At 38.9% G+C, this 22,990-nt stretch overlaps 1 protein-coding gene across 5 annotated transcripts in view; it reads left to right on the forward strand.

Moving 5' to 3' along the window:
* Window positions 1-15,442, forward strand: part of KHDRBS3 (KH RNA binding domain containing, signal transduction associated 3) — an 88,406-nt gene extending 72,964 nt beyond the window's left edge. For 4 of the 5 annotated variants that reach the window (XM_065669010.1, XM_065669007.1, XM_065669008.1 and 1 more), the window contains 2 exons: window positions 7,241-7,299; window positions 10,693-11,306. In XM_065669010.1, the coding sequence (XP_065525082.1) occupies window positions 7,241-7,299; window positions 10,693-10,784 (151 nt within the window). In that variant the 3' untranslated portion in view covers window positions 10,785-11,306. Of the gene's footprint in view, window positions 1-7,240; window positions 7,300-10,692; window positions 11,307-12,221; window positions 12,279-14,704 lie in introns of those variants that run through there. The other variant, XR_010610300.1, reaches the window with a different exon arrangement.
* The last annotated feature ends 7,548 nt before the right edge of the window (window positions 15,443-22,990 follow it).

The raw sequence follows: 22,990 nt of genomic DNA on the forward strand, positions 1-22,990 counted from the left end.
TGCTTTTTAGATGCAAAAAAATGCATGGTTTTCCTCATGGCTTTCCTATTAAATGTAATAACTATGCCTAAATGTTTACGAAACAGTCAACATGCTATGTTGGCTTACTAATAGTAATGAAAATTGTGGTTTTCTCTCTAAAACTATCCTGTGGTACTCGGTTTGCTTTCAAGAGAATAAAAGTATTGCTTCTTTGGTAAGGAAATATCTACTTAACTGGGCAACATTAAGAAAGGGAGATGGCTGCAGGGAAGTCTTAAAATGGTCTCGTTTCTCCTCTTTCTCTAGTAGAAAGAGAGCTGTAAATTGTACTTTTAAGCACAGTTTTGGTATCGTTCAGGTGGTGTGAGAAGCATGGTTTAATAACAGCCAGAATTTGAGGTTTATCGTGGTGTAATTGTCAGGTGATAATTGTATGTAATGCACTTGCAACACACTGGTAGAAGTAGTAGAGCCCACATAAACGCCAGGAGCCAAGTCAAAATGGATTGCCTTTGCCCTCGACACGAGAAATCTGACTTACTGCACTTGCAGAGGCAAAGCTTGGACCATGCTAATGTAAGGTGTTTTAGGAAAGATCTCAATGTGGTAGTGCATTGCTTTTAAGATCTGGCATTCTTCTGGTTATACAGCCCTGGAAACAATCAAATATAATCTATCTTTAACCAAATACATTTCTTGATAGTGCTCCTCAATTTCAGCTGATGAGTAAGGGTATCAAATTTATAGGAAATGGGTGAAAGTTGTCTTGTCCCTTCAATAAATTACAAAGACAATAGGGTTGATGTATGCCTTAGTAGTGCTTCTAATGATGGAATAGTGATTTACCATCTGTGCAGTTTTTGTGGATGATGAGGTATTAGGGGCAGTGTTGTTGTGTACTCCAATCTGTGACAAGGAACATCGGCGGTTATCTAACAGCATCTTAGGCAGAACTCAAGGAATAACCAAGAATTCAATGGAACAATACCCACAACTCTTTGCAGTATTGCAGTGGATTGTCTGAAGTTCCTTTGACTGACTGCCTGTCGTGGTTTAAACCCAACCACAAACCTCGTTCATTCACTCCCCCTGCCTTCTTGACATCCCCCTGCTCCTGGAGGGGCGGAGAGGAGAATCGAAAAGAATGCAACTCCCACAGGTTGAGATAAGAACAGTTTAGTAACTAAGGTATAACACAAATCACTGCTGCTACCACCAATAATAATAATAATAATGATAAAGGAAATAATGAGAGGAAAGAATACAACACCTCAGCACCCGCTGACCAATAACTCGCCCCATTCCCCCCAGCTGAGCACCGACCGATACCTCATCCAACCCTGCAGTCCCTAGTTCTTCTGGGTAACTCTCCGTTAACTCCTGGGCATGACGTGCTGTGGTATGGAATACCTCTTTGGTCAGTTTGGTTCAGGTGTCCTGTCTCTGCTTCCTCCCGGCCTCCCCTCCTCCCTGGCAGAGCATGAGACTCAGAAAGTCCTTGGCCAGACCAAACATTCGAGCAGCAACTGAAAACATCGGCGTTATCAGCACTGTTCCCAGGCCAAAAAAGCAAAACATAGCACTGCACTAGCTATTAAGAAAGAGAAAAATGACTGCTACTGCTGAACCCAGGACACTGCCCATGGCAGAGGGGTTGGAACTGGATGATCTCAAGGTCCTTTCAAACCCTAACTATTCTATGATGACTCTTAAGTTAGAATGTAAGTTATTTAAAGAGAACATGCGGCACAGTTGACGCATGGGGAGAAAATGTGTCTTTTTCTAATGTTAATGTTGCCTCACGTCTCTGTTCTCACTTTAGCAGTTGGAACACATTTGGTACACACCTGGATAGTTTAACATTTCCAGTTTAGTTTCCTGATAGCAGTATAGTTCACTTCCCCAACTGCTTTGCAAACCAGGCAAATGTGAGGTAGGGTGGCTGGGGTTCAGCTCTAATTCACAGACCAAACCAAAATGCTGATGTTTACACAGCCTGAATTTTTTAGGGTTTCTGCTGGTGCTTTCTTTATTTTTTCTTTCATTTGTGCTGGTGCTTTTCTTTCCTTTTGCTTTTGTGGCAAAATGTTGACATTTAGCATTTCTGATCTCTAGGAATGGATTGTTGCTGTATGTCTATGATTCTGTTCATAGTTTCAGTGTAAAGCTCTATGTCACTGGTGTTGCTGTTCCTGAGAAGCCTTATTTGTGCTTTATGCTTCAGTCACCTCTGCTACTTGCCATTTACCTTTCCTGTTTTGAATGATGAGACATGGGTGGAGTGGGGGAAAAAGACTAAATGAGTTTAGACAGCAGTAATGACATTTCAGATGGTAAAACTGTTAGCTCTAAGGAGCTGTGTAGAGTTCTGCTAGAAATGTGTAGATCCAGTTCTGTGCCGGGTAGGGGGCACCAGAATGCAGATGCCTCTGAGGGCATTTCACTATTTAGAAGTGAATTTTATTACAATTTATGCCATACAAAGTAATTTCCATGTAGTGATAGCTAAGGGAATCCTTGAGGGGGCACTCTGGCCATCTTTAATAGGTAATGGATGTGTTATGAGTATTGTCTGTATGAGTACAGTGGGATGTTAGGGAGAAGATTGCATCATTTTTCTCTATTTTAAAAAGCTTTCATATACGTCAGCTGCATTAAGATCATTCTTTTTACAGATACAAACTGAGATGTAGGGATTAGAGTATGTACCAAAGCCTCATGCTAGGAAGTAGCAGAACTGGGCATTAACTAAAAATCCATCTGCAAGATGAAAGATGTGGATCTCCTCTTGATAACCTGGTTTTATGCTATCCTGCTATGTGCTGGGTTACAGAAGAAGCTGTTCTAATGATCCACAAAAGCATTAAGAATGTACTTAACTCGGTGTTCAAGACAATTATGGCATGATAAGAAGCTTCACTACAGTGATTGTCTTGACAATAACATTTGGGACACTCTTCCTGTTTATTGTTGATGGATGCTTTGTGATACCAGAAGCAGCTGAGCATGAAGCCCTGAGAGAAAGAAGCTTGTCATTGTGAGAGGGTTCTATTCAGAGCTGATCGTATCAGTCAGGGTTTTCCTCTTGCTAGAGATCCTCATTTGTACTTTCTGCTTTCCTGTTCTATGTGACCAGTGTGTAGAAAGACAAAGGTGATGCTTGTGGAGCTCCTCTTAGCACAAAAGGAAACCTTGGTGTTTGGAAGGGGGTTTTCATCACTTTCTGAAACTGCCCTGGCTTCTGTATAAAGGGATCAGTCACAAAGTGATGCCCAGGTGCAAAAGAGAGCACATGTTGTTTTCTGGTTTTCTCTACTTATCATGACAAGAAGCTGAACTGGTTGCAAAGCCTGTTTTTCATCCATGAAGATGAAGAAACTTTCAGTTTCCTCAGTGCTTAAATCCAGTAACCAGGCTTGTCAGTGCTTAAGTCTGAACTTATCCAGTAAACTCAGAGCTTTCAGAGACCTTTTGCTCTCCCGTTTGCCATCAGGCTCCCTGCCATACTACTTTTGTTTCAAACACAGCAATGGCATAATGTTGATGCTAAAAGATGCCTGTATCACATCTAAAGAGCCATGGCAATTGCATTTATTAATCACCTTGTATTTTGACCACCTTTATCCTTTCTTTGGAAATGCCACTGACCACTTGCACTATGCTTTTGACATAGTTCTACAAGTGTCCCAGAAGTAGCCCAGTGACCTATTCTGATACCTTTGTGAGTGTTAGGTCAAAACTCTACCATTGTTACCTGTGCCAAGAGAATATTCTAACTTGTCTGGAAAGAATAAGCTAATAGTTAATACAGTATAAAAAGTAAGAGTTCTTAAGACTTAACCATCATGTCAAGAGCAGTTCCTGCTATTGGGGTTGTTTTTCATAAAGATATGGGGGGTTTTAGTATGGTTTGTCAAGATATTTCCAGAAACAATCAGCTTAGCAGAAAAGCCTGAGAAATTCAGGTCATTTCATAAGACCTTTGAAGGCTTATGTTGAATACCTCTAAATTACAGTATTTTAAGACACTTCTCACAGCACAGTGGTTCTAGAGAAACGGCAGGAAGCTTCCCAGTCCTCTCTGTTACCAGATAAAAAAGCTCCTCGAAGGATTTACTTTATCAGTGTTGCAGTGTTAAAATCTGAGGCTGCTCTTCTCAGGCTGTTTCCTGAGCACAGAAGAGGTGCTTCCCCCTGGCTTTAAACTACTTAAGCCTCGCTTCACACTTCCTCTAAACATTGTAGGATTAATGGCCAGCCCTCGGCAATTAGACCTAAATTTATTGTTGTTTGCTAATCCTTCCATATCATCAGGTGGTTCTAAGTTTTTATATTGACATGGAAAATCCAAGTGTGTTTTACTTTGCCATCTCTGTCTTCTCTTGTGTCAGCACTGTGCTGGAATGGGGATTCAAAAGAAGTTAAATATGAGGAGATAAAAGCAAGGGCTCTATGTACAAATGGTGTGAATTGCAGCCAGTACTCCAGTGTTGACTGCACTCGTACTGTTTACTTGATGGTTAGGAAGATGCTTGAAAACTTACCTGACTAGAGCATGTAATGCGGTTATCCATCTACAAAGTAAATAACTGCAGAAGTAAAAATTAAGATAATTGAAAATGGCCTCAAGACATTTCACATAAGAAAACACAGGAATTCAAAGCAGACTCCAGGTTTAGTCTTGCTGAGTTAAAAAGGATAGGAACCATGGAATGCCTTTCCCTTGTTCTGAAAGGAGGGAGGCACATGAGGTAAAGAAAATGCTTTGTTCTCTTTTTCTGTGAGCCAAAATGAAAACAATAGGGAGAAAAGGGCTTTCCTTGCAGAATAAATCCATTAAAAGGAGGCCATTTGAATAGTTGGTCAGAATGCTAAGCTGCTGGAGAACCTATATAAAATTCCTATAAATGTCAAGGATGCTTTTGCATCATGCCTTCTGTCCAGAGGAAGAATTACATAATATAACCACTTAATTCTTCACAACAGAATTGACCTTGGCTATCTCAGTTAATGACTTCAAACGTACAGTCTGGGAAGAAGCTTGGTATTGCGGGTTCCTTTGACTGGCTTTCCTTTTAGTGGGCGAATGCTTTGGAAAGGAAACAAGCTTTGTAAGCTGTAGCTTACTATACAGTACCAGATTTTCCTGTAATTCCTCTAAAAGCACAATTACCTTTGGTCTTGGTTATGAACTCCATGAGCTATTCAGACTGTTAGAAATAAAGCAATCTTCAAGGTTTCCTTTTTACCCAGAACTCCTTACACCCATGTGCATGTACCCTTTTCTTTGGGTCATAATCTTTAAGCTGTCTTACCTGAAATTTTGCATTTGTTTAACATACAGTTGGACTGAGAATGTTGGCTTTGTTAGCAGAGCACAAATGAAAGCAGTCAACATATTGAATTGCACTAGGCAACTTGTCTTCCCATTGTAACGTGTGCTTTTTGGACGGATTATTAATTCTGAAGGGTTTGTTAACAGAGATGGGTCATGAGATGATAGGCTTCCAGTATAAATAAGAGATTTTTTCTTATATATATTTGTTTTGCAGTTTATATGCTGTAAAATGACTTTTTTTGTTGTTGTTTAGTAGCTATTTTCTGTGAAATGAAACTCTACAAAACTCATTCTGACAGGTTTAACAGATACAGGGATAGGGCTCAGCTGCTATAGGCTTCTAAACTTGATGACAGCCTTAAATAATCAAGTGCTGTGTGGAAGGATAGTGAATGTCAGTTTTATGTTGGTTGTCAGAATGAAGCTGCTGCAGGGCAAAATTGTTATTTCTTATGCTTCAAACTTTGACCTTGTTATTCTGGGGTCCCCAGCACGGGACTGACAAACCACAGATAACATTAAGGCTTATACAGATACCTTTTATATGCACTTCATAGGGCATTCTGGCTAAGTTTTTGTTTAGGAAGCCTAATAGTAGCAATAATGAATACTCAGCCACACTTTTCAGATACACATTTGCACACACATTAGATATACACCAGAAATGTGGTAAATGCTCCATCCCTGGCAGTGTTCAAGGAGTCTTGGGTGATGTGGTCTAGTGTGAGGCTTCCCCGCCCATGGCAGGGGGGTTGGAACTGGATGATCTTAAGGTCCTTTACAACTCAAACCATCCTATGATTCTGGCCTTGACTATTTTGTGGGATTTAAAACTTTGTAGTTAAAATGAACTAAAACACCCAATAAACCAAGTGCAACAAACTATTGCTAATTTATGTTCAGGCTATAATTTTTTTTCTCTCAGGTTTTTAATTTGTTAGCAATCAATCTAATGCTAGAAACATTTTGTCAATATTAGTAATTACTTGCAAGTAATCGTATATTAGCTATTTCCTTCTCACTCACAAGGTAATGACTTTATAGCATCAGTTTGGAGTATCTTCCTGGTATTATCAGCCCTGGGTCTGGCTGTGGTTAGAAGAGGAAAGAAACAATTAGACTTGCTTTCGATGTCCCACAAACATGTCTAATAGACTTCTGTCAACTGTGTAAAAAAAACTACACATAGCTAGACTTACATGAAATACGAAAGCATAATGGGAAGGCAGTATGTAACAGGACTTGTTCTTCAGTTTCTGTTCAGTGGTCTTGATACACATATAAATGCTGTCATGAAACTAATGACTTTTTGGTATGGTTAATGGCATTCAGACTTTTGAATCCTAACAATCTCAAATTCCTGCTTCTAACTCAGTTCCTATTGTTACTTACCTGCCTGTTAAAACGATAGCATTTACATTTAGGAATTTGTCTTGAAGACACTTAACTAACTTACTGATCAGAGATTTGTATAGTTGCTATGTCCTTTATTGCATTTCTATCAGTGAATTCAAAGATGCAAAGGCAAAATACTAGGCAACAGTAGGTAATGAAAAGAAGTTTGACAGATGAATTGGTTCGGTACCTACACCTTCTACTCTTCCTTTGCTGGCAATTATAAGATCTTCAGCTTTCCCAGCTGTATGATTTTAAACATAAAATTCCCACATCCACATTTACACTGTGAACCACGGGCTCAGTCATGGAAAAATATCCTAATGAAAGTAAATATAGTTTCTCTTCTAATTAATGACCAAATAGCGCCTACATTCTCATTGTCACATACATACTTACCTGTCTTGTCTTAGAACATGTCTATAATCCTTTAAGCTTTCTTCTTTTCAAAGGTAGAATGTGTAATGATAAGCACTGCTTAAAATGTAACTGCTTTTCTTGTTCTGGTTCCCTCCTCTCATACAGTGGAGCAGATTACTATGACTATGGCCATGGACTGAGTGAAGAAACATATGAATCTTATGGTGAGTAGCTTTGTAAGCTGAATGACTACAGTAGTACACTCTTGGAAAGATACAATCAAAGAACAAGTTCTATAAGGCAAGCTTCAGCTCTGCACTGGCTAACAGCTGTTCAGGGATCCCTGCATTGCCACACTGGTCTTTGTGTGGCTATGGAGAAAAATACTGAAGGGGATGTCTGTGCTCTCTCATGAACATAGTTGTGTGAAACTAAAATCAAAGAAATAGAAGATCAGAGTCTGAATCAAGTATCCTTTTCCTGTCATGTTCAATGAGATTTAAGGGAAAAACACTGGGATAGGGCTTTTTTTCAGGAGCTGTTTGTGGCTGAAAGCAAATGCTGCTAGTGTGGCACAACTGGCCACACTTGCTAATGGTAAGAAACTTAGTACAAGGTAAGGACATGCTGAAGTTCTGAGCTGAGTCAGGGCCTAATTGAGTGCATCTTAGACTCGTGTGGTCTTTTTGTGTTAGTTAACTTTCATGCATCAGTGTTGGGAAATCGAGCAGGGAGTCGTTATGTAAAGGTTATGGAGGTACTTTAGGTAGCTAACAGACATGAGGGCAGCGGGTTACCCATATGGAGACAAAACAATGCGTAATGAAGCAAAAAACATATGCCAGTGCTAAAGATCACATTTTTTTAAGCTAGAAGTGTGGTAGTGACAGCTTAATTAAACGAAATCTGTTATGGATTAGGAGCATAAAGCATATTGAAAGGCACCTTTGCTTAAGGGATAAATGTCAAATGTCTGGCTAGAGATCAGAGAAATCTAATCTAGATCTCTCAAATCTCAAACACTGGAGGAGTGTTAGTAACTAGCGTGAAGGAGTTGTGATTCTGGGTTATGGGTGCCTCAGTGATTTTAGAGCTCTATTTAGTTTTCCATGGTGTATTTATTGACCTCCATTTAAAATGCTTCCTGCTGGGAATTAATGACCTCAACTAAGTTGTGATAAATGCAACTCATACAGAAGTTTATTCAATGTTGTCTGCTTAGTCTAATTATTTTGCTTAAAGGGAAAGTCTGCTCATCAAAAGAGGTCACTTGAAATTCCTCTATCCCCCAGCACTTTCAACTGGTGTTGATTGATATATATATATATATCAATTGATATATTGATATATATATTGAGATATATATAGCTTAAATCTTTATTTCAGCATTAAAATATTTTCCATTATAAGCCCAAGACTCCTAAGACTATTTTGTGAATGTAAATTTGATGGGGAGGAAATATATGAAATTGATTCATGTAGATGGTTTCCCCATCAGCCTATGTGGGCTGTGGTATTTAAGGTTGAAAATATGGATTTTTCATTGCTTTTGCATTTAAAGTTGTTTTTGTATTTATCGAAGCACAGCCACTCGGAATATTAAGTGATGTATTTACTGAAGTTGAGAGGAAGACTATAAATATCTTGAAGAATGATTATGGGTTACAGCCATGGAAGTTCTTGCAAATACAAATGGTTATCCACTCTATTTAAATAGCTGACCTTCAAGTGCATCCTTAAATGCGGAGTTAGATACTAACAACCATACTTACAGTATGTAAAGAGCAGTAGGTGCCTCGAGCTAGAAATTCATAAGTCTGCATAGTGAGCAGATAGCTGCCTAGTGCTGGCCAAGAGGAGACAGAGATTCCCGGGAAGTACCTAAATTTTTCCTCCTGAGAAGCTCACTTGCCAGTCCAGAGAGATGAATATCAACATTTTTAGGATTTGGATCCCTGAGTGGCACCAAAATGAAAGCTGATAAAAAGGTGACATTATCCTACAGAGATAGGGCCAAATGCTTGAAAAGGAGCAAGTATTCCCCTTAAACTGTAACCAACTTTACACTTAAACGGTTCCTTGCAGTGGTACTTAAAAGCTGGGATATCTTTTAATTCTTACCCCTAGCCATTATTGTTAGGCTAGGGTTCTCCTTGCTTAATACAAGCCTCGCTTTCCGTGTGATGAAGCAGCACAAGAGGTTGCTTCTCATGTATGCTGCTGTTACCAGATTCCTGTGCAACTTGCTGGAGGCACAAGCTTACTTATTCCAGTCTTACACCAAGTTTGAACTTTTACTTCTCAGGCAAATGTTCTGGCCACAAAGGTGTGATGTATAACTTGGGCTCTGCAGGCAAACACCTACAGCTTTAAAACTAAGGTAGTTAGGACGAGACTTCTATGAAGAAATTGTGAAATTGGACCCTTGACTTGGGGATTCCTGTCACCTAATTTCAGCTATCAACTATTTGAGCAAGTTACCATTCAGAGTAGAGGGTTCTTTGAAGTTAACTTTATTTATTCTGATGGGCTAGAAAAACTAAGTGATGCCTTTGTGTTAGATTACAGTAAGTTTGGATTCCAGCCTTAGCTTCCAGATTGCATTGGCTTCACTTGGACACCTCTCTGCTTAGGGCAGGGCAATTTTCCCAAGTACATAAGGAAATACCTAGCACTGTTTTCAGGTGTATTTGCTTTTTATCTGGGGAGGGGTGGTGTTTGTGGCTGGCTTTTTAGTTGGGGTTTTCTTGTTATTTTGGGGTTTTATTGTGTGTGCGCACACTTGGGCTTTTGCCTTTTTCTTCAGGGATGATATATCTATTATTATGTATTATTTATATATATATATATAAATCATATATCTAATTTATTATATAAATACCCAAGTGCTGTTTCATTATGCTTTTCATATGGTCCTGTGTTTTCCCTCTTGTTGTAAATACCTGGGAGAGTATGACCCTAAATTAAGACAACACTTTGCTACTTTCTGGTAATGTTTATTACCACTAAAATGCGATAGGATTATGAAGTGTTAAATGTAGTTTGTTTAAAAACTTCTTTAATTGTCAATTCAAAGAAGCGATTTTCCTTGCTCTTAATACTTGTATAGTCTGCCTTTGTATGTCTTGCATTTTAGAGCAAGTGTATGCTTACAGTGAGGCTGGGTATTACCCCTAGATTATTGGAAGCTACAGGTGTTTCTGGTGATACTGGAGGCTTTTCTCTATTGGACTGCGTATCTGAATTAAGCCTAAATTGGCACTGATGGCAAGGAACTTAGTGTAGCTTATTTGCTTATGCATAATTTATATCCTCCATTCATTTAATCCGAGCATAATTACTTCTAGGTCTGCTACTGTAGCTGACATTCCTGTGTTTCTGCAACAAGCAGGTCCATCTGAATGCCAGAGCCCTATATGTTTTTGCTATTAGCCTGTCTCACTCCCTGATGTTATGTGCATTGTGGGTAGCTTATGTGTTGTACCCAGATTTTGTTGGTCAATTGTTAGACTTTGTAAATGAAATATTGCTACTTAATTCACAATTGAATAAGGACAAAATAAATACGTCATCTGAGAACACTGGAAGGGGTCTAACTATTGTTTCCCTTCTTGTAGGTCAAGAAGAATGGACCAACTCACGACACAAGGCACCTCCTGCGAGGACAACAAAAGGAGTCTACAGAGACCAGCCATATGCCAGATACTGATTGTACTGTCTGATGTTGTGAAATATCCAATCTCCACCAGTCCTGTATACTGTTCAAAGTAATTTTTTCTATGAACAATCCCTTTTTATTAACTCAAAGCTCATAAAAAAACCTGAATGGATGGACTGAACCTTAAAATCTTTTGTTGAAAGAACAACCTGGACAGAAAGAAATGTAAACCGAGGAACTTTGTTATTTCCAAACTGTATTTGAGACAAAATAGGTGATCAAAAAAATAACCTTTGATTAACTAGTGTTAAACAGAAAAATAGGTTTACTAAATCTGTTAGTCCATTCTTTTAACAGAAGCGTAACCTTTTATTTTAAAGGTTTTGAGCAGTTTAGTTTTTAGCTTTTCTTTTCAGCCATTTGCTAGATTCTCTCTTTGCAAACATGCGTAAAAAGGGAAGCCAATTCCAAATGCAAATAATGTGGTATTTTGTAACTCAAGTCTTGAAATGTTCTGTAGTGTTAAGCAAAGTTTTGCCCTTGCTTGATACTAAATAAACTTTTGAAAGAAAATCAGTGTGTGTGAGATTAATTTTATGCTTTATCTGATAATAAAACTCCATAAATAGTAGTAAACAGGGAGAAGTGTTTAACAGCGATCACCATAAAAGGCTCACCTTAAACATTGTACCACTTCTTTAAAACAATGGTATAAACCTAAATGTTATCTATATATACTTACAGTAGATTAAATGCTGGTTAAAGTATCCAAATGGTATGGATCTGCTTGAGTGCCACATTAAATCAAAATCTTCATTTTTTTTTTTTTTTGTTAAAAATGGTTTAAAATAGCTGAATTTTCTGGAAAGCTGTGATTAGTTTTTCATCTTGTTGAGCATTTTTTCACTAGTGCAACTTTGGAATTTTTAAGAGCATTTTGGTACCTTAATGACCACCTCGTTCCGTGCTGGAAGCAATAAACACAAAGCTTTTAAAGACTTTCTGACTTGACTAATTGAGGTCGCTTTCGTCAGAGGCAGAGGATGTGTAACCCTTAAAACGGTCTTCATTTGCAAAGGTAAATAAATCAAATCAGATTTTAATCTCACTTAATTTATCTTTAATATAAGCAATAAAAGCAGGGAGGCTGCAACTTAGAAAGTTTCCTTTTAGAATGTAGGAAAGACTTTGAGGACCCCTAAATTCTCCTTTTAAAAGGTTTAATTTGTATCAGTAGTCTAAAAAGCCTTAGCTTAGCTAGTTTGGTCAAACTATTCCCTATTAAACAACTGTAAAACCTCATAACCAATAGCTTGTAATTTATTCTTTTCCCATAAATTCTAGTAACTTAAACATTACAGATGCTACCTAAAGCTCTTTGTTTATGAAGTTTCTATTAATTATAGTTTGACTTACACTGTTTTCTTTAGTTATTAGTTGAAAGCCTTTTAAAATTAGTAAAAACATCTTTTTTTCTTCTCTTGTCAGGAAACCCACCGCCTTGGACAGCCAAAAGAACAAAAACCTGAATCTTCTGATGCTTCGGTAGGTATTTTCACTCATCTGTGAAATTATCACATGAGTAATGGAGCATTTGATCTGGTCCTTAAGTCTTTATACACAAGCCTTTAATTTATGTAATCACTGCAGGTACTAAGTTGTAGGTCAGCAGAAATCATTGGCTCTGTTCAGTTCTGATGTGAAAAGCTATCATTAAACAGGGCATTAAACTGTCCCAGTGTGTGGACAATGTCCTCTGGCTGTTTATTGAGAGGTATACGTAGCTTTGACAACATGTCAACCAAATAAGTATTTCATTGGACAGAGGAAGATGAATGAAAACGGGTGTGATTTTTATGCTGGTAGTGTTCAAATGGGAATTTGAAACTCAAATCTGGTCAGCAAATACTTCTAATAGGGTTTCCCAAAGCTGAAGAAAGCATTTTGTAGAATTACTTTATAAGTCGAGCATTTCTGCACAAGGAGCAGACTGATTTTTGGCACAGATGGAGAACAAGTCCATTGAGAAACATTAGCTGAAGAAATAGCTAGCTCCACATTTTCCAGTGGATTCAATATATGAAGAAACATTGTATTTATGCTCAGATTGTGTGGGATTTGGTGGGGTTTTTTTGGGGTTTGTTTTTCTTTTTAATAGAACAGGGTTTTTTTCTCTATTTTCTACTTGGAACGGTAGCTTTTCTTTTGAACCTCATGATCTCAGTGCCTTTAGTTGACATGACTTAAAAGTTCTCTACTTTGAAATACTGCATACATTGCACTGCCCCTGTATGCCACAGTAAGTTTAAGAGACTGCTGTTACAGACTAAAGGAGCTTTATGTCCATCCAAAATGGATTTATAATGATTTGCTTTAGCGTAGGCCCCTTTTGAGGTTAGGAGAACTCAGAGATTTCTGCCCTCTTTGGCTCAAACGGCAAAAATTTGATACCAGCTGCTGGGACTGCTATGGCAAAACTGAGTATATAAATACCTCCCATCTTAAATCACACATGATCAGTTACATTCAGACATGACAAGTTTTTATTTGCAAATATGAGGTTTAATATTAACCATCTACAATGAAACTTGATGGGTTGAAACTGAAATATCTAGTAGCAAGGATGACTAGTAGACAAATAAGTGAATCAGGTGTGAATTCAAACATTCTGTAATATTTATTCAACTCTAGGGGTTTTATATGCCATGTTAGTGTCTACTACATGGAGGATGGATATACCATAATGCATTTGTGCTGCTTCTCCGCTACTCTGCCCTGAAGTCCTATAAACCCTTAAGTTACTTCAGGTTCCCTTTCTGGGGGGCGTGGAAAGTGTGTGCTGTCAGGTCATGCAGATGCTGTTTGAGTGCAGCATTGTGTTACAGGGTGCATAAGACTGGATGTTGCAGGTCACGTGTAAATGAAAATCACCTTCCTGAGAGCACTCTCCTCCTATGGTTGAAGTGGTTGTTTCGGTTGTATGCCAGGTGTGCATCCCTTTATGCATGTGGTGCTCCCATTAGGTACTTGTGTCCTGTCTTGGTGTGAAAGTTTGTGTCCAATTTTGTTTTTTTTCAGTGATTGGCAAGATCTGAATTTGATATATCTAAAAGTCTCCATGTATTGAGCATAATAGTGGTATTAATTTTGAATCTGCTAGGTGCCCCATCCCTGGCAGTGTTCAAGGCCAGGTTGGACACAGGGGCTTGGAGCAACCTGGTCTGGTAGAAGGTGTTCCTGCCGATGGCAGAGGGTTGCCACTGGATGAGCTTTAAGATCTCTCCAACCCAAATGACTCTCAGATCCTATAAGTACTGTTTCTTCAAGCATTCCACATTGTTTTTCCTAAGAAAATGAGTTTTTATGACCTATAAAAAGTTGTATCAATTCTCATGTTCTATACATGTGTGTACAATAAACTACATCAGTTCAAACTACTGGTGTTAGATAGTTAGAAACTATGTATTTGCAGTACAGAACTTCTCTTGGCAGTACCTGTAATAACTCCCCCCAAACCCCACAAATGCAATAGCAGAACACGAGTGCATGTTATGTTCTCTGAAATGAAATCCATCAGATGTTGAACAGAAGGAAAAATAATAAGGTTGCTAGACTTAAAATGCATCAGTGTAGAAGGCAGCCTTTCTTTTGTGACAAATTAACCTTGAATTGTTTTGCCATTTCACTGGGGTTTTGTATTCTTACACTGGTCAACTACTGTATGTAACTTGTTAAACAAGTAATGTTAATGATTTTAATCATATCATTAATTTGTCTTTATTGAACTGCTTTATCACATTTGCACTGAATTTCAGTGGTAGCTTCTGCAATGTTTTCCATAAATCTACATACATTTATTATATAGATGTAATTGCCTGGTCCTACTGCTTACATTCTGACAATCTTAAAGAGTATCCGTAGGTGCTGTTCTTGGGATGTATACAAATAAATGATGTTTTCCTCTTTTTCAGGAACTTCTGCCATGACAGTTATGGACTGCTTAGATCATTGAACTTACCTGTGTGCCCAGACAACGCTCAGATGGGCTACAGAGTATGAAATTCCTGTATTTCTTGTATAAAGCCTTAAAGTGTGTAACAGTGTACACTTTTAAAAGAATTGTACATGTAAAATCCTGATTGTTGAGTGATGCAGCAACGTTTTATTTGGAGCTCAATAAAGACTTTTCATCAAAGTTCCTGTTACAAAGCAATAATGCAGCCTCATGTTCCTCCAGTGACTTCTTTAGCCTTACGCAGCAAGTGTAAGAGAGCGTGTGAAGTCTCATGACTAGAATCAAAATGGTTTGGGAAGTAGCTTATCTAATGTATGAACAACATGGATAAGTTAAAACGAAGATTAGTATCTTATGCTGAAGCTTTTCCTAATAGCTAATTGTAAAAAGGTCTACTTAAAACAAGACTCTTGGGTAAAAATGATGCTCTAACTTCCATTTCCTTCAGAAACTTGCATAACATGAAGGCGTTTTAATCCCTGTCAATTATACTCTGCTGCTTATTCTCTTTCACTTTGTGTTTGATGCATAGAAACGTTTAATACACAGCCACAGGTTTTCTAGTGGTAGTCTTGGATGAGGCTTTTACACCTTGACCAATCTTGTATCTAATAGTCACGTTTCCTCAGTGCTCTGTTTTATATTAATTGTGATTGTGATAATTTGTAACAGAAATAAAATTCTGATAATTTAATTTCTTGTGTTCTCTTTCCTAAATACTGCTTGCAGAGTACGAGTGAACGATTTCTCAGTGATGTTTCCATGAAATGAGGTTTTTATTCACTGAATCTCAAATTCATACCAAGAAAAGCGTAGTTTGGTTCAGTCTTGCTTATTTTGCCTTGTAAATAAGCAATATCACCGAATAGCTTCACACTGAATAGCTTTACGCCTTTTCCATGACATGTGTTCCTAACTCCTAATACCATACACTGACTATTGCAGATTGCTGTTAACCCTGCTGCTGTTCAGTGTGTCCTGAGTAAGGAATCACTTTTAATAGTAAAAAAAATCTGTATTTTTAACCTTCAAATATTTAAGGTAATTTTATAAGTCAGTCTCACAATTTGGGAAGATTTTTCCCTGCCATGGTCTCTCTGCGTTCAAACTGCATTTCTGCAATGTTTTATTAAATTAATGAATTTAATTTAAATTAATAAAATAAGTAAAAGCATAATTAGGCTGACAGGCAGGAACCTCTGGTGTAGAACTGCACCTAACACTTTAGGTGCTAGCTAAGTATAAAACTGTATCTGGATGCTGTGGGGGGAACTCAGATAAGCAGAATGCAATTTCACTTGCTGTAATTTGGACTGGACACCAGGATTACCAACACAATCTCATTTGAGGAGTGCTATGAACTATTTAAGGAGTGAAGTATCAAGGCTTCCACTCTGAAGTCATGAACAACAGCTTCTTGCTGTCAAATTTTGCTGGTATGACTTGTATTTTATAGTCACATTGAAATATCCAGCAAACCTAGTAGCTTTCCTGAGATCTTGTTTGGTTACTGAGTGGCCTAACACAGGATGTGTTAAGGTCCAGTCAAAGCGGGTTGACTGCAGACTATCCACATATTTCTCTGGCAAGTACTTTGCTTATTTCACTGAAAGCTTTTGAGGATTGACTGTTCTTATGCTTTGAAGCCAGGATTTCATTTCTGCTGGGATTTATTGCCACTAGGTAGAGATTTTTATTTCTTGTGACTGTGTTTTGAGTGAAGTCTGGGTCCCATTGGAATAACTTGGTCATTCACTTCAAGAGACCACATATACATACGTGCATCCTGTCTGTGCTGTCACTGATGACTTCAACCTACACTGTGGATGTAGTGCTGATGCTCTGTTGTCTGACACCAGTTCTACATGACATTGCCTTGAGTACAGATTTTGAGCAAGGACATGAGCCTGCTGCTTCATATGAATTTTTCCAAGCTACATCACAGTCTTTCCAATACTGCTTATCCTGCTATGTGGATGTCTCCACATTTAGGTACATAATAAATGTATGAAATAACATTCTGTGACTACATGAATTAAAACTTGAGGTCGTTTATCTTTCTAAATGATGTTGCAAAGTATACATTTCAACTTGGAACTTCATTCTTCTAGGCAAAGGAACTGAAGATTAAAGGTCAAAATGCAGTGTTAAACTTTAAAATACATATATATAGTGATTGATGATAGGATCAGATCTGCTCTTGAATGGTTCTGCTTTGATTTCTCCACACAAATTTGCAGTCTTTTTGAACTACTTCAGTCTTACAGGCGGATTTTTGTAGCAGGCTCCTGATGTAGAATGCCCAACTTGTAGTAGGATCCTAGGTTACCAATGTCCAAAATCTCAGTATTGTGGCTGAGTAAATGCACACCAAGAATCAGAGTATCTTTGACTTTATGATAAAGACTAATTGGCTGAAGGGGCTGAGAGCTGTTTTCACAAGCTCAGCAGTTTTTGCTCAAGATAACTACATTTGTTTAATGGGGAGAAAACCCCCTTTGGTAATGGAAATTACTGAAGGTATTTAGTGTTACAGCACATATCGCTAAGATGATAAATGTGCAGCCTCAGATCCTCAATGAGTTTTGCAGTACATTGACCCTTGTCTTCAGGCTTCATCTTGCACTGTTAGTCAAGAGGACATCTCTGGCAAACTTGGCTTTTAAAACTGCTTAGAAATTGTAGCCGAGGGCAGAAGTAAAACTGCTTTGCTGTGTGTTCTTTTTGGGGTTCCTCACTGGGAAAGCATTAAAGGATGAAATGTCGACGTTCCTGAAAATAGCAAATTAGGGAATGGGCTTAATGGAAACTTCTTTTCAGTCAAAGACGTACTTGAAAATTATGGAATTAAAATAATTTAGATTTAATAAAGGTTTATGACAAAATTTGACAGGAATCTTTATACCCAGGGATCAAAAATAACTCATGCTCTTTCAAGAGAAACAGCTACTGAGCTGCAGCTCCTGACTAAACAAGGCTCTGCTCCTATTACCCTGAGAGAAATCAAATGTAAATGAGTCCTTGGAGCTGAGTTTCTGCCTTTGCAGAGCTCAACACTTCACCAGCTCTTTGTGCCTGGAACTATTTGGTTTAAAATAGCTCAAGTTATGTTCTTACTGAAAATTCAAGTTTTCACTTGAAGTGACATGCTGACCCTTTGTGAAGATAAAGGGAAGGTGTTGGTGTTTTACTGACCTCCATAGGCTGTTTTGGTTGGGTTTTTTCTCCTTGTAGTGGACTGCTCCAATGCTTACTCAAGCAGCAACCTATGAATAGTGCATTGTCTTCTATGACAAAAGAGTGAGTGGTGACTTCTGCTATTGCTGTTTGTGGAAGATCCTGATGCCCCTAAACATCTCATGAAAATGAAAACACTTAATCTGATAAAGTGCCTTGTTTCTTCAATCTTCTATTAAAAGCTGGGGTTTCTTAACATGGAGGTAGCTGGTTACCGTAGGTTTCTCACTGAGAGAAAGCGTGGACTATCTCACAGAATCCACTACTCAAGGATATATTAAGAAAGGAGAATGCTTTTGTCTCTAAGATCATTCTTCTGATAATGCAAATACCAGTTCAATACTCCATGGATGAAAATGCTTCAGCCAGCAAGACTGCTACAAATTACACTGCTAAACATACATTCATGGACCTTGGGCTTTTACTAAATCATTTTGCAATGTTCATATCACAACATAAATGCTGCTTTATAAATTCAGTAGACCTCTCAGGATAGTTAATTACAGGCTTGAAAGCAAATGAGAAGCCTGAGTATAAGCTATGGTGAATGCTGCCTACATGCACATTGGAAATCATCTGATGAATCAGAATTATCCACATGTGGAAATTAACCTTACTCTGTTTAGTGTAAGTTTCAGTTGAGCACTTAAGGCTCTATCTTGAAATGGTTTGAATACAAAATTCCCTTAGATATTTAAAATATTCCAGGGATGATTTTCTCATACAGCATATTAATAAGAAAAGTGTGTGTGGTTTTTTGATCATTCACTTGAAGACTGCATTACTGTTACATCAGAAATAGAGTCCCTCTAACACTGACAGTATGAAGGAAGTATAAAGAAAGCAGAGATGATCCTAGGGCAGTTCCACCTCTCCAAGGAACAGGGGGATAAATGCGTAAGGGATTGCAGTAAAGTTTTGCTGTATGTTCTATGGCGGTGATCGTGACTTGCATTTACTTTATCATTACACTTGTTACAGATTGGAGGAAATGAAAATTGGAAAACATTACACAACAAGAAACAGGATCGGTGATGGGGAAGTGTCCTTGTTCCAGCAGGGAAAGAGTTATTTCTCTTCCTAGTAGCTGGTGCAGTGCTGTGTTTTGGCTTTAGTCTGGGAACAATGCTGGTAACACAGGGATGCTTTGGTTGGTCTCAGTAGCACTTACCCTGATCAAGGGCTTTTCAGTCTCATGGTCTGCCAGTGAGGAAGGGCACAAGAACCCAGGAGGGAGCAGAGACAGGACACCTGACCCAAGTCAGCCAAAGGGGTATTCCGTACCACAGCACATCGTATCCAGCGTAGAAAGTGGGGGGAGTCACCTGGAAGGCCCAGATGGCTGCCCAGGTCAGGCTGGGTATTGGTCAGCAGGTGGTGAGCAATTGTATTTTGCATCACTTGTGTTTATCGTTTGGGTTTTTTTCCCTTTCCCCTTTAAGTTTCATATCTCTGTTCTTGTTATTCCCCTATTATCAGTACTAGTAGTATATTACTTGGTTCTTACTGTTCTTATCTCAACCCATGGGCTTTACATGCTTTTGATCTCCTCCCCATCCCGCCTGCGGGGGGCAGCAGGGTTTGAGCAAGTGGCTGTGTGGTGCTGGGATAGGGTGAGGTGTCCCTGAGGAGCTGGATGATCTGAAGGTCCTTTCTAACGCAAACCATTCTGTGTTTCTGTGTTAAAAGCAATCTAAGTACTAAAGGCTAGTTTGGATTTAAAATTCGGGAATGGAAGAGGAAAGCCCCCATACTCCCTGGGCTAGATTGGGAAGTCATTCAATAGCTGCTAATCTTCAAAATGTCCTCTTTTTTGGCATAGCCTATTTCTTGTTTGGCATAGACTTATTCCAATTATTTCCTGGAGTTCACTCTTGAATTAGGTATATCTGGTCTTAGGAAGTTGAAATGATGTGTCTTAGCTCTGAGGGGTAAGCGAAACATAGGTCACAGCTATGGTCTATGATAACTAACATTTTAACCTGTTTCCAGCTAGTCTGGCATTGGAATCCCCCACACCGTAGAAATAACTTCATCAATTTTCGGTGATATCCTTCAAAGGTATAAGCAGATAACTTCTGTAAATGCCACAATCAATATTCTTTTGAAAGGTCACTTCAAGTACTCCTGAATAATATTTACATGCATGTGTACAGAATTTGATGTATTTGGTAAGGGCTCTTCAGAAGGATAATTCAAAGGACAGAAGATGATATCTTACTGTGAGCAACTTGAAAGGCTTGATTATGGTTTATAATTGCCTGCACAGGGAGAGAAATAACAAGTATTAAATGACTCTAACCTAGTAGGGGGAGAAAAGTAAGAACTAATGCTTGCAGTTCTAGATGAGAAATTAGGCTCAGATGAGAGTGATTAACCACAGCAGCAAGCTACATACAGAAAAATGGGCTTCTCTTTGTTTTCCTATATAGCAGACTAGACTGAATGATCTAGCAACTGTCTGCACTTGAAAGTTGTGGATCAGTGATTACTGTATAATTGTAACCATCACAAGAAAGCTCTGTTTTTCCTGATTTGGAGGCTAATAGAGTAATCTGTGTGGGTTGAGATGACCAAAATACATTTTCTTAACAAGGATGGATTCTCCACTTCTGTGTATATATTACATATATAATGCATTTGTTTCTGTCTTCACAATGAAAGCAATGCAAGTCAGTGTTTACTGATGCTGACGTACCAACACAACTCTTGTTCCTCGTGCAAGCAGCATTCAGTGTATACTGCTGTGGTGAACTCAAATTGTGCTTTTTGAGAACAGCGTCTACTTACTAAGTTAACAGAAGTCTCTAAAGAAACAGACTGGATTTCTCAGTTCTGATTTATGTACCTATAACTCAGATGACAAACTTGACTGCTTGCCCATTGTTTTTGAGAAACAAGCTCAAAGATTAGTGATCTTTCTGACACAGAAGTACACTGACATGAGACGTCACAGCCTCTGAAAGACCTGGCTCTTCCCCCTTGACTCATGTGGGTGATAAATGTATTTGGATGCTTGAAGTGAAGCGTGATGAATCCCACCCACGTTCCTGTTCCAAATCCAGCCTTGTTGATACTTTGAAAACAGCAGGAATTGAAGGGTCTGGAAAGAAATAGGTACTTGGAGAAAAGCGCTGAGGGCTGCTCTCATAGCAATAGCATACCTTGTACTTGTGTACAAGGTATGGTTTGCTACACGGTACAGAGGTATATCTTGGTATACAGGGGACTATTCCAAATAGGTAGTAGTAAGCGAGATGTGTATGTAGCCATGCTTGTTACTTGCTGTTTGTCCTTCTCTCTGTCCTTCCTTCCTTCCTTCAGCAAGAGTCTTACGTACTGCTCATTGTAAGCAGAAAAGAAGGGCAGACTGTCTTACGGTGGCTTTTGTTCCAGATATTCCTGGGTCATTGCCTTCTTAGCACATGTATTTATCAGGACATTTGCATACTTGATGTTTGTTAGACATGGCTACATGATTTAGTTTGCCCGTAAGCATCTTAAATCTAATGATTAGCTACAATACTGGCTGAGAGGACTTGTACAAGAGGGAATTATGGTTATGTTAGTTGCTGCTTAGGGGAAAGTTAAACAGGATTGGCTGAAGGGAAGTCTAGAAACTAGGAAAAGCAGATGAGTTTCTATGCATAAATATTTAGAACAATAGGAAATAAAAGATTTCCTGTTTCACACTAGTGTCTAAAATATCAGTATCAAGCCCCCACTAGTAATGCCACTTCTATGTGGCACTAAATGCCACATAGAAGGAAAATATATACCTCCAGTGTACTTATCCAGATATCAAGAGCTGTAGAAGCAAGTTTCTCTCTCATTTGGAATACCTGCAGGAAATCTTTTAACTAGGAATCAGAAAATACGCAGCACTTCTGCTAATGGAAATCTAAAACTTCATACTTCCGTGGTTCTTAACATTTAAAGAATTCACTAACTTCCAAACAGTGTTAAGAAAGAGGTGATGCAGATAGTTTTGCACCATACAGAACAAGAGCCAAATCAGACCTAAAGTTTATCATTGGTGCAATATTCCTCAGAAACTCAAATTTTCCCAGAAAAGCTGTTTTGCAGGAAAGCATGTATTTGGGACAGATGTATTAAAATTAGTTCTCTCAAAACTTTTGTTTTTAAGATGTCTATGTTTAAAGCATGACATTCAGGACATGCCTCCTGTTGCCAGGTCACTCAAAACACATGAGAAAATCAATTGGGAGAGAAAACAACAAAAAGTAGAAACAAGAAAAAGAGGACACAACCGCGGCACTCTCAAACTGTAGTTCTCTGTATTGACACAGTCCTGGGCAAGCTGCTCTGGGTGGCTCTGTTTGAGCAGAGGAGGGGACAAGATGACCTCAACAGGTCCCTTCCAACCTCACCCATTTGGTGGTTCTGGAACACAGTAAAGCCACTGTGATGGTCTAGCTGAATAGAACGCATGCCCTACAGTGCATTGTGTCAGGTCCACCCACCCTGACCAAGCCCTGACCAAGGTCCGTGGAAGCTTCCCCCCACAGACAAGATGCCAGAAGAACTCTCCTGCATGCTCAGCTCTTGTCCCACACACATGCTTGTGGTCTGCACCCGTTCAGTCTCTTGTGGAGAGAATTCCAGTGGCCATGGAGCATGATCAGCACCCTGGAATGCTCCGGATTGGGATGGGCTAGGGGTTCAGAAAGGAATGAGCTTTGGGGGAAAGCGTCACTGTGAGGGGTACCCCAAGCAGGGTGGCACCATCTGCCCACCGATCACATCTGGAAAGTAGTGGAACTGCTGGGAGGAGACTGAAAGACACCCCAGCAATGGTGCTTTAACCCTTTAAGAGTGGATTTGGACATTGTCAAGGATGGTCTGTGCTCCACAAATGGTGAGACTGCACCCCAAGAAGCCAGCAGGAAGTGTGGCAGGAAGCCTCAACATTAAAGAAAGGGTGTATGTGGAGGTTTGAATCTGTTGATAGATGACTGTTGTCCTCACATTCCAAAGTTTGCCT

This window comes from Lathamus discolor, chromosome 2 (assembly GCF_037157495.1).
Source record: "Lathamus discolor isolate bLatDis1 chromosome 2, bLatDis1.hap1, whole genome shotgun sequence".
Taxonomy (NCBI): domain Eukaryota; kingdom Metazoa; phylum Chordata; class Aves; order Psittaciformes; family Psittacidae; genus Lathamus; species Lathamus discolor.